Genomic DNA, 11,469 nt, shown 5'->3' on the forward strand with positions numbered 1-11,469 from the left:
GTCCACAGTGTGATACTGATTCATCAAAAAATAATGTATGTATTTATTGGAATAAACATTCTTTAAGACATCCAAAAAGCCCTTTCACCTAGGCAAGGGACAGAGGTGACTGCTTTCCAGCCCAGCCAAACAGACACTTACAGTTACCTTGTCTGCTCAAAGCTACCTCCAAGGAAAGGCAAAAAAAAATTTCAGCCTCTCACACCCGGCGCAGTGCCACAAACCAAACTGGCAGAGCCAGCACTATGATCTGCGGTGGCTCCAAGAGCTACAGCCATCAAAGAGTTATAAAGCACTTAATTCTCTTTATCCCCTAGATCTTCCAAAAACTCTTACTCCAGCCACCTCTTTTCTACTCACCATGGTTTTGACAAGTGCTTCCCTCAGCCTAGCTCCCTCTTGTTTCCCCACCTGTATGAAAATTCCTTTGTGATTTTATATGTGTCGTATTTAATAAAGCCTAAATCATTTATATGTCAGTACTGCAACCCACATGTTATTGGCAATGCTGAAATATATATGCCTGCTACATGGAAACAGTATTATCAGAAAAGCTTTGTATTAGTTCTTTTCTCTCTTGTCTGTTTACATTATGAGCAAATGACATATCAAATGGAACACTTTTTAAAGAGACAACTGTGCCAAAGAAAAGCATTTTTTAAAGGGTGATTTTTTTTATTGCATTTTATATAAATGAACTGTTTCTAGCAGATGTTTCCTGTTTAATATATTAAAGAGATTTGCAACATCTAAGAAGTTGGCAGTTGGAATTCTCGTTTGACTGATGCACCCACAACCCACACAAATGAAGATCTTGTCGGTCATAAAAGTCAGGCTTTTACAGATTCCGTCTGGAACGGAGATATGTCCTAGTTAAACAGCAGCTCGTGCCTGCAAGTGACCATCAGAGGGACAGCTATTAAACAAGTCACATCTAGTTGTCTTTGATCAAGAGGGCTTGTGCTTCACTAGCGCAAGGGGTGGGGGGGGAGAAGAGAGACTAAACAACTCCATTGATCAGGGAGTTAACTAATTTGCTACCAACTGTTGACCTGATGAAACGGAAGCCAATATGCCCAGCATGACAATTAATAGACTTATGCCGGAAGGTCCTGTAGGACAGGAACATGTCCAAGACAAGCTGCGTGCAAATTTTCATACAGATGACAACACCACCCTCCTAAGCTTACCAAGAACTCAAAACGTGTAGGGCAAACACACACTCAAAACAGTGTCTCCGATTGGCTTTACTTTCGGTATATTTGCATTTCTTGGCTCTGATTGGCTGTATCTTTTTCACTCTATGTCTTTTGCTGAATTGTCAAGCAGACCTGGCTGCAGTTACTCTATACTCATCATACTCTATATTCATACTCACCATGGGGAAGAAGCAGCTGCCTGTCACTCTATAATCATCATGGGGATGAGTCTAGAGCAGTATAGAGTACAGAGCAGCTGCTTGTCAAACTGTACTCATCATGGGGAACTCTATACTCATCAGGGGAAGCAGTATTTGCCTGTCACTAACTGGGCTTAATAAACTGTTACTGTAGTCCTGCAGATACAAAAATGTCCCAGTTCTGGCCTGATCAATCCATTACCAAAATGCACAGAAACCACTCCAGCCCTTTCCTACCCTCGCCATACTGGTAAGAATTAAAGCAAACCAATTCTGTACAGGCAGACTGATGTGGTCACTTCCTACACTGATGGCTCTCTCCTGGGGCAGGGACATCACTGGAAGGAACCGCACAAAACCCCTCGTCTCCATAATCACTTGCTGTCAAACATTCCTCGAGCAGCATGGGAAGGAGCCCCACAGAGGCTCCCACACCTTTCAAGCAACATACACACTCATAAGTGTAGTAATGTAACAGTAATCTGTTTCAAAGGGAAGGATCAAATGGCCCTTTCAAGACAGGGAAAAATTTGGTCATCAACATCACCACCACCAAGTCCAAACTATTCCAGGGTCAATCTCCCCATCAGTAACTACAAATGCAGAAGAGGCACTTTGGATACCATTTTGGTTTCACTAGGAAAGTCAGAAAGTAGCAGCTGTTTCTAAAGTAAATTGCAGAGCTCAGCAAACATACTGGGAAAGGGGCCAAAGTTGGTGCTTTATTGGAATGCCCCCACCACCTACCTCTATCAAAGACAGGATTCCCAGAATCAGGATGGAAACAGGACATTGGTTACAAGGATAGCATGGAAGAAGAAGCTGCCATCACTTACTGTGCTCTTCCATGAATAACACCTGCAAGTTCAGTGTCACAGGCAGGCCTGAGCCTTGCAAAATAGTTCCTTTTCTTCTGGGGTCCGGATATACTGCTCTATCTCGCTGTCCAAAATGGGCTCATCTCCAGTGATGGCAGAACTCTCGGGGCCTGGATTAGGAGCTCGCAGCCTCTTCCTTGGACACAGGACACATGGTGGGAGCAACAGTGGCTGTTGACTGTTGAGCACCTGCTTCTCACCTGCATGGGAGGCCTCCTCCTCTGCTGCAGGGCTCCCCGTTTCTCTCGCCTGCGATTTTACGGGTTCTGAGCTTTCTGGACCATCATCTTCAACGGTATCGGCCTTGCGGAAGGCGGCTTGCAGGAGCACACGGCGGTGTCGCAGCAGGTCACCCACATACTTCACCACAGTCCTCCTGTCCACCTTCAACACTCGCAGCCAGGCCAGCTGAGAACTCATCTGAAGGAGGATGTTATGCAGCTCCTTCAGCCTTCGGTGGGCTGGCCGTGGCAGGTCTGTCTTGGCAATCTTGCAAAACTGGGAAAGGGTGCAAGTGAGGCGGCCGACGGGCCGCAGGGACTGCCAAGCCAGGTAAGCCGCTGCCGTCACAATGGGGATGGGGTGCCGACCGGTCACTAGCCACGTCTCGCTGGCAAGCTCCACAATCTGGATCGTCCTCGCCACCAGCTGCTCCTTGTCTTCTAGAAATTTGGGGGGGACGTTTGCTGAATTCTGGAAAAGCGTGAAGCTGGAAAAACAAAAAACAGGAATGTCACACAAGCAAACCACTCTGCCTGAAGTGAGGGAGGCAAGGCAAGGCTATGCACAAACTACAGTTGGCCCTCCTTATCCTTAGGTTTTGAACCTGCAGATTTGACTCAATGCAGGTGCCAAGCCCGCATCTGGAGGGCCTCAAGGAACTCCCTTATGCAACTGAAAGGCACTTCCATTCACATCTGGGAGATCCTGTGAGGCCCTTCTGCGGGTTCAATTATCTGCAGAAAGCAGTATCCATAGGGACTCTGGGAACAAATTCCCGCGGATACTGATGGCCCACTGTATTGCATTTTGTGGAGGGGAACAGAGATCTCACTCATCACTGTGACCATGTTGCACCTCCCCCAAAATCCCTTTGCTGGCTTCTTCTTTGCTCTTTGATCCATTACAAGCTCCTTGTCCTTACTCTGAAAACTCTACATGACCTCCCTGCCTCCCCTACCCCATGATATTCCTACTTGTGATGTTCAGCTCCACCGCCCTCAACTGCCCAAAGGTATCTTGCTCCCTCAAATGACTCCATCATTTCTCCTTGTGCTCCATTTCTTCTGGAAACACTCATGGGATGCTTCCTCACTCACCACTTTCAAATCCCTTCTTGAAATCCACTTTTCCCATGAAATTTTTGCATTGTGCCTTAGCTTCCACTCCTTAGTGAAACTGAGTTTGTGTAACTGAAAAAATTGTATAAACTTTCTCTACTCCGCCTCTGTTGCAAATCCCTTGAAACCTGTCTGCTCACTCTATGTAAAAGTGCCACATGCATGGGAGAGATATATAAAATATGCCAACAAGTCAAGCAGCGAAAGAAGTAATCATACCTTCAACAGGCCTGCATATAGCTTACATTTTTGCTTGAGCCGCTTTTGGACTAAAATCTGATTTAAATTGTATCTGTATATTACACCAGGAACCTGCTTTTCTCTTAAAAAAAAAACAAAAAACTAGGCAAGTTTTCAGAATAAGCATGAAACGGGGTCACAGGAGCAGAATTCTTCATTCTTTGTTTCTAAAATGAAGTTTCTTGCTCCCCACTACTCCCCAGCCACAGACAGAAACTTGAACCCAGACAGCCTCACAAAGCCTTAAAAGTCTTGGCAAAGGGGCCCCTACGTCCTGCTTGGCTCCTCGTCCTACACTCCTGGATGCTAATTCCAGGAACCTCAACCTAGAAAGGACCTCTACGTCCTGCATCTATGACTCTGGCAAAACATTTCAAATAGGCTAACAATGTGCATCCCAGGAGCAGAATTTGGCCCAATATCTACAAATATATTGAAAGTCAGCATAATATGTTCTCATTAAAGAGAGTAAAATTCTTTGGCAGAGAATTGGCATTGCCTGTTCTGGAGAATGTAGATGGGGTGAGGTGAAATAATGTCCACAGAGGCTGCCTTGTGGGTTTCCTTAGGCAACAGAGCAATTGCTGCTGGTTTGCAAAGTAAAGCTATTAAGTATTTATACAAGCTGGGGGAAGGGAGAGGTTGTGAAGAACTGCAGGAGGTGGGAGGGGAACAATTAGGAAATGCTCTTCCTTTGTTGCAACATAACATAAGACTGCCAAGTTTTGAGGCTAGAGGACTACTTTTAACTTCTTTTCTCTGAAGTGTACAGAAGTCAATGGGAGGGACCCAGAGTGGGGACTGCATGTCACAGTCAGCTGTGTTTGAACAGAAAAAGTAACATTCTGAACAGTCAGCTGCTAGCCGAAGCCCTCCTTTAGAACATACCAAGAGAGCATGCTCACAGGTGGCACAATGTGTCTCAAGTGTCTTGTTCGAGGCAGAGAAGCACATCACCATGAGACATGCTTTCCCCAGAACTATGTCCCAGACTTCCTTACTTAACCCCTGCTAACTGGTTAAGAGGCACTTTTTCAAGTGGGTGCTCCTCTTTTATTTAGCAGGGGGAGAGTAACTGGCCCACCTCACCCCAGCAGTGTCTTTTCTATTGGCTATCTGCTGGCGTTGCATCTTTCTAGATTGTGAGCCCTTTTGGGACAGGGAACCATTAGATATTTGATTTTCTCTGTAAACCGCTTTGTGAACTTTCTGTTGAAAAGCTGTATATAAATACTGTTGTTGTTGTTAGCTCCTGCTGGCAAGAGTCTGGCATTCTGGCTAGAGTTGAATTCAAATGAGAAAGATTCAGGTTCATACCCCCATGATTTTGGGCCAGTTGCTCCCTTTCAGCCCAGCTTACCTCACTGGGTGGTTGTGAAGTTTAAAAAAGGAGTGGAGCCATGTACCCCATCTTGAGCTCCTTGAAGGAAGGGTAATATATAGGTGTCTTGTACGCAGGCAGGAAGCAGCCAGCAAGGTATATGACTAGGACAAGCATCTTAATAACTAGGAACAATGAGAGCCTCCCAGAGATAATGGGAGGGAACCAGTGCTGTTGATAAGATTTATGGGCCCCGGAACACTCGAGAATAAATATGCGAAGCCTCTGATCTCTGGAAGACCCCAAGAACTTTATCATACCTGTTGAGGTGAGTTTTTACCAGATCTATCAAGCTCAAAGCAGGCACATCCAGTTCCAGCTCTTTCAGGAAACGTAAGTAGGTCCTGGCAAAGAGCTCCTTGTTTGCATAGAGAAGCACAGAGACAGTGCCCATGGTCAGAGGCCAGTTATGTTGCCGGCACGTTGCAAAGACACAGCAGCCCACAAGAATCTCCTTTCTCTCCAAGCTGGCCAAGCAGAAGCAGGGACGATTGATGGCCTGCTGGTAATAGGACACGGCTGTGTCTTCAAACAAAGCAGGAAGCCAGAGAACTTTGCAGAGATCCCGGACACGTCTGATTCCTGAGGCGGAGAGGAAATGCAGGACAGGGCTTTTTAAAAAGCATTTATGTATACATAAATACTTCTGCAGCTTTCAAACTGAGGCCCTGCCCATATAAAAGCCAGCTTGAGATAATTTTAAAAAAGGGATTGAGACTAAAATGGCCAATATTATAATGCCATTGTACAAACGGATGGTATTGTCACACCTGGAGTAGATCTGGTTCAGATCTGGTCGCCATAGCTCAGAAAAGATATAGCGGAAATGGAATCAGGCATTTGGCCTGATCCAGTGGGGCTCTTCTTAATCTTAGCATGGGGGATATCTACCTTGCCCTCAGAAAAGAGAATGGTCTAAAAAAGAAGGCAAATTCTTCCTTGATTTTAGAAAAAGCAGCAGGAGTGTCCTGTCTGGATGTCAGATATGGTGTATCATCATTTTCTTGTTTTAAATATTTCTAGCAACCTTTTGATTCCATTAAAAAGACCACTCTTTAAGGCAGATAAAAGGCAGACAAATACTAAAAACAATTTAAAACATTTACAGTCAACTAATTAGAACAGTGGCAACAGCCCGCCCCCCCCCAAAAACCTACTGATCAAACAACAATCGCCCCCACCTCCAAAAGCCTTAAGAGAAGGCAAACCAAAACAGGGAAGTCTTCACTGCCTGTAGAGCAATGGGCGGTGTGGGGGTCAGCCAAGCCTATGGGAAGGGAAATTCCAGGGGACTGCCACTAAAAAAGCTCTCCCCTGTGCCTCCACCAACTGTGCTTCAGTGAGTTGTGGGACATGAAGCAGGACCTCTGAAGATGAATGCAGGGCACATGCAGGCTGGTGTGGGAAAATACAGATACCTGGATCCCAAACCAAATAGAGATTTACAGGTAATAACCAGTGCTTCGAATTGTGTCTGAAAGCCAATGCAATACATGGAGCAAAATACTAATGTGCTCCTAAGTCTTACTAAGCACCCATTTCTGCTGAACGGCAAAGATGCAAGAGCAATAACAAATGCTTACCTCTCTGCAGAGAGCGGCTCTGTTGCTCACTCTGACCAGTACTTCGTGAATAAGTCACCTCTGGAAAAAAAAAAACATGCATCAAGCGAAACTACTCAGTTCACAGCTTATAATACAGTTTGCAAACTCATGGTCGGTGTAGAGCACAGCTACATTTGAGAGCTACCTCATAACTGTCACCTGGAGAGCTATCTGCACTCAAAACACACAAGGAGAGGATGATGTCTCACCATCTTGCTTTGAAGTGGCAGAATACTGAGCTGTTGTTATGGTGGCCCTACAACACCATGGGACTTGCTTCTCCGAGTATTCTACTTTTTATCTTCCTTTAAATCAGTATTTCTCAAACTGTGGGCCAGGACCCACTAGGTGGGTCACGAGCCAATTTGAGGTGGGTCCCCATTCATTTTAATAATTTATCTTTAATATATTAGACTTGATGCTACCATGGTATGTGACTGCATTAGGGGAAATGTGACAGACATGTACTTTTAACAAGCTACTATGTATATTCTTTTAACAATGATAGTAAAGAGAACTTACTCCTGGGTAAGTGTGGGTAGGATTGCAGCCTAGGATTGTTAAAAATTTTCCTGCTTGATGATGTCACTTCCGGTCATGACATCACTTCCGGTGGGTCCTGACAGATTCTCATTCTAAAAAGTGGGTCCTGGTGCTAAAAATTTGAGAACCACTGCCATAAAGTATTCCAAGCACCAGAGGAGGGGGCTACTATAAGAAATCACTAATGCAGAACAGAATGTTCAGTTCTGGTTACTGCTAATTAAGAAAGATGGTGCCAGCTTATAAATATGGAAAACGGCATCACCGTCAGAGAAAAATAATTGTTTCCTTGGTTAGAATGAAGGCCATGATACAAATGCTTTCAGTATATTCAGTCTCATGACAAGGAGTTAGATTAGTTGGTACACAGAATGCTTTCTGTTGCTATGCCAGTCTTGGAAACAAGATCGGTGCTGATCTTACCCAAGCCCAAATGCATCTCATGGAACACCACTCTGGGTCCCCTGATCTCTGCAGAGTGACTTTCTGGGTGTGACTGTGGGAAAGGGAACTGAAACACTCATAATCATACGCAATATCCCGTTCACAATCCCTTGAATCCTATAACTGCTAGCAAGTTAAGTGAGTTGAATGAAGTGGTGGAGAATCAAAAGATGTTTCACATTAAAATAATTTTCATATTGTAAATCGGTTTTACTAATCCTAAATCCTCAAGAAAAACGAATGAATGAATTACAAAATAAGATTGGACAAATAGGAACATAATAGCGAATTGTAAGTGGTATGTGATTTTTCTATATTTGCCAAAGAAGTCTAGTACATAAGAACATAAGAAGAGCCCCACTGTTTCAGGCCAAAGGCTCATCTAGTTCAGCTTCCTGTCACAGTACATCACAGTAGCCCACCAGAATGCCTCGGAGTATACAAGACAACAAGAGACCTGCATCCTGGTGCCCTCCCTTGCATCGGGCATTCTGTCTACTTCTAAAACCAGGAGGCTGCACATACCCGTCATGGCTTGTAACCAGGGATGGACATTTTTCCCCAGAAATCTGTCCAATCCCTTTTAAAGGCATTTAGGCCAAATGCCATCACCACCTCCTGTGGCAAAGAGTTCCTTCCCCTAAGCTATAACCTTTCCCCAAGCACACATCCCAGTGAATAAGCTCCCCAAATTTCAATGAACCTTGTTTCCAAATGAAAATGCTTAGAGCTGAAGCATAATTTTAATCTCATCATCACAAAGCACCCTTCAGGACGCAAATTGCCCAGAGTTTTGATATGCTTTGTCTCACCTTGCAAATGCTCTTCATCGGCATATGTGGTTGTGAGAAGCCCTTCAGTCAGAATAAAACCGCAGTCTGCGCACACAAGCTGGTTCTGAGCATAGTGAGAGTCCTCCACAATTTCTAAGGAGCCACAGTCCGGACACTTCCTTTGGCCTGACATCTTAGCTATCTGAAAGCAAAAGCCAAATACAAAACATCTAGCTCATCTCTCAGAAGTATGAGACAGTTCTATTCCATCAGAACATTTCCAACAGAGCACTTGAGGAAGAGTTGCCAATTTCTCTCTCTGTTACCCACCATCTCCTTGGCACAGTTGGCATAATTAAAAATAATTGCCAATGTTCATGGCTTTACTCACATATCAGGATGCCAAATTTGAAAGCCACTGTCATTGCTAAGATACTGTTTGCCAAGGATCATAAATTTCCATACCAGGAAGAAAGGAAGAGAGATCCCTTTGTTTCCTCTAGCAAATTAGCTGTCTACTGGTTTGAAGATCTAGGATCATGCCCAAAAGAGTGAATCTGATGAAGCACCAATGAAGTTCACAAGAGAAGTCAGTCATGGTTAACTACAGATTTCAATGGTGCTTTGTTAAGATTCACTTTCTTGGGATATATCCCATAATATATAATTTCATATCAAAAAGGCAAAGCTCATGACAAAATCAGGATTTCTTCAGACTTGGAAGAGCTTTATCAAACCTCAGCACTGACAAAGTGTTGTATTTTTCTTTCTACATCTCCTGAACAGAGACATCAGGCACAATCCTACTCATCTTTCCAGCACTGACTTAGCTGCAATGCAGCCCCATGGTAAGGTAACAAACACGCCCTTACCTTGAGGAAGCCTCCTTGACTGCCTCCCCACTGCAGGATGCAGTGCATGCCACATTGGCACAACTATGTCAGTGCGGCAAAGTTAGTTAGAATTGCACCCATCATGACTTAAAAAAACTACATTTTTGAAGTGATTATTACTTATGATTACAATTTATTAAAACAAATGACACCACAATCTGCTGAGACTATACCACCTACCTAGTACATTTTCAAAGTGATTATTATTTAGGGCAGGAGGTCTGGTCTAGAGGGTAGAGCCTCCGTCTGCCTGAAGATAACATCCACAAGGTCGCCAGTTCGAGGCCACTGGCACCGTGCGACCTTGAAGCAGCTGACAAGCTGAAGCCGAGCGATTCCATCTGCTCTGAGCGTGGGAGGATGGAGGCCAGAATGTGAAACCAGATCAGAGTGAAACACCTGGACTGTTGTGGTTCTTGAAAGATAGAACCTTCTTTCAATTGTAAAAATCCCTATGGGGATTTAATCAGCCTGCCTATGTAAACCGCCTTGAATAAAGTCTTGAATAAAGACCAAGAAAGGCGGTATATAAATACCTGTTGTTATTATTATTATTATTTATAATTGTAATCTATTAAAATGTGCCCTTGGAATAAAAACAGATAACACCACAATCTTCTGAGATTATATCACCTGCATCTGCTAAGATTATACCAGCTACATAGTACATTTTTAAAGTGACTATTATTTATAAATATAGTTTATTAAAATGGGCCCTTGGAATAAAAACAGTTGACACCACAGTCTGCTGAGACTACACCACCTGTATTTGCTGAGACTATAACACCTGCACCTGCTAAGATTATATCAGCTACGTAGTACATTTTTAAAGCGACTGTTATTTATAAATATAATTTATTAAAATGGACCGCTGGAATAAAAACAGTTGATACCACAGTCTGCTGGGCCTGCACCACCTGTGTCTGCTATACCACCTACTTTGCTGCTTTCATGAAGGAACTCTACACACACCTCCCGACAAGCCGCCCTCCCCTTCCTGCAGGGGCAGCCCAGGCACCGCCAGCTCAGAGCACAGCCCGGCCCACAGCCTGCCAGGGAGGCTCAGTACTTGGCAGCGCTCAGCAGGGAGCCTGCCAGCTCAGCAGCGGCCGCAGCAGCCGCCCCCCTGCCCAGCCTGACGTCGAAACCCCCTCCCCCTGCCGAACGTCCCCACTCACCGTCTTCTGGGGAGGCGGAAGTTGCTACTTGGGGGAACCTTTTCAACGCCGGACGAGGCACTTCCGGGCGGTCACCATGACGATTACGCAAACAGGAGTGGCGCGGCCAGTCCCTGAAACCTCTCCGTGGGGAAATGGGGCGCGCGGAGGAAAGGTTCCGCTGCAGAGCCTTAGGCGCTCCATTCAGCACAGCCCTAGAACAGGGGTGTCAAACAGGGGACCGAAGCTAGCGTCCCTGGGGGCCTGCTGGAGTGCAAGAAGTGACGTCATTGAGCAGAGTGACGTCGCAGTGACGTCACTAAGCAGAAAGTGACATCATTAAGTGGAGAGTGATATCATTAAGTAGAAAGCAATGTCATTACGTGGAGAGTGACATCATTAAGCAGAGAGTGATGTCATTATACAGAATGTGACAACATGAAGCTGATGATGCCCAGAAATAAGTTCTTTTGTTCTCAGATAGAAACCCATTAGCTGCAAATGACAGGAGAGAAAGTGTGCCAACCTTGTTCATAATTTCCAGATCTGGGAGGGCCCAATTACAACAGGGGCCAGATAAATTGCTTCTGGAGGCCACATTCAGCCCACCAGCCTTGTTTGGCACCATTGCCCTACAACAGGGGTGCCCAAACCCCGGCCATTTGCAGCCCTCGAGGACTCCCAATGCGGCCCTCAGGGACACCCCAGTCCCCAATGAGCCTCTGGCCCTCCGGAAATTTACTGGAGCCCGCACTGGCCCAATGCAACTGCTCTCAGAGTGAGGGTGATTGTTTGACCTCTTGTGTTAGCTGTGGGA

General features: G+C 45.1%; 1 protein-coding gene across 3 annotated transcripts; it reads right to left on the minus strand.

Moving 5' to 3' along the window:
- Window positions 1–453: 453 nt before the first annotated feature.
- Window positions 454–10,718, minus strand: BRF2 (BRF2 RNA polymerase III transcription initiation factor subunit). 3 transcript variants are annotated; one of them, XM_066639809.1, is made up of 5 exons: window positions 10,674–10,718; window positions 8,642–8,804; window positions 6,822–6,881; window positions 5,499–5,820; window positions 454–2,986 (listed from the first exon to the last, which is right to left on the minus strand). In XM_066639809.1, the coding sequence occupies exons 2-5, from the start codon at window positions 8,793–8,795 to the stop codon at window positions 2,272–2,274; spliced, it is 1,251 nt and encodes a 416-aa protein (XP_066495906.1). In that variant the 5' UTR covers window positions 8,796–8,804; window positions 10,674–10,718; the 3' UTR covers window positions 454–2,271. The 3 variants fall into 3 exon arrangements, with proteins under 3 accessions (XP_066495906.1, XP_066495907.1, XP_066495905.1); XM_066639810.1 differs by lacking the exon at window positions 10,674–10,718 and adding an exon at window positions 10,468–10,546; XM_066639808.1 differs by lacking the exon at window positions 10,674–10,718 and adding an exon at window positions 9,676–9,970.
- Window positions 10,719–11,469: the final 751 nt, after the last annotated feature.

Source organism: Tiliqua scincoides, chromosome 11 (genome assembly GCF_035046505.1).
Source record: "Tiliqua scincoides isolate rTilSci1 chromosome 11, rTilSci1.hap2, whole genome shotgun sequence".
Classification (NCBI taxonomy): Eukaryota; Metazoa; Chordata; class Lepidosauria; order Squamata; family Scincidae; genus Tiliqua; species Tiliqua scincoides.

Coding starts and splice junctions, on each gene's coding strand:
- BRF2 (XM_066639809.1), bottom strand. CDS start 8,795: ATGTCAGGCCAAAGGAAGTGTCCGGACTGTGGCTCCTTAGAAATTGTG. Junction 5,821..6,821: donor GAGCCGCTCTCTGCAGAGAG/GTAAGCATTTGT, acceptor TCTCCGCCTCAG/GAATCAGACGTGTCCGGGAT. Junction 2,987..5,498: donor GTAAAAACTCACCTCAACAG/GTATGATAAAGT, acceptor TTGTTTTTCCAG/CTTCACGCTTTTCCAGAATT.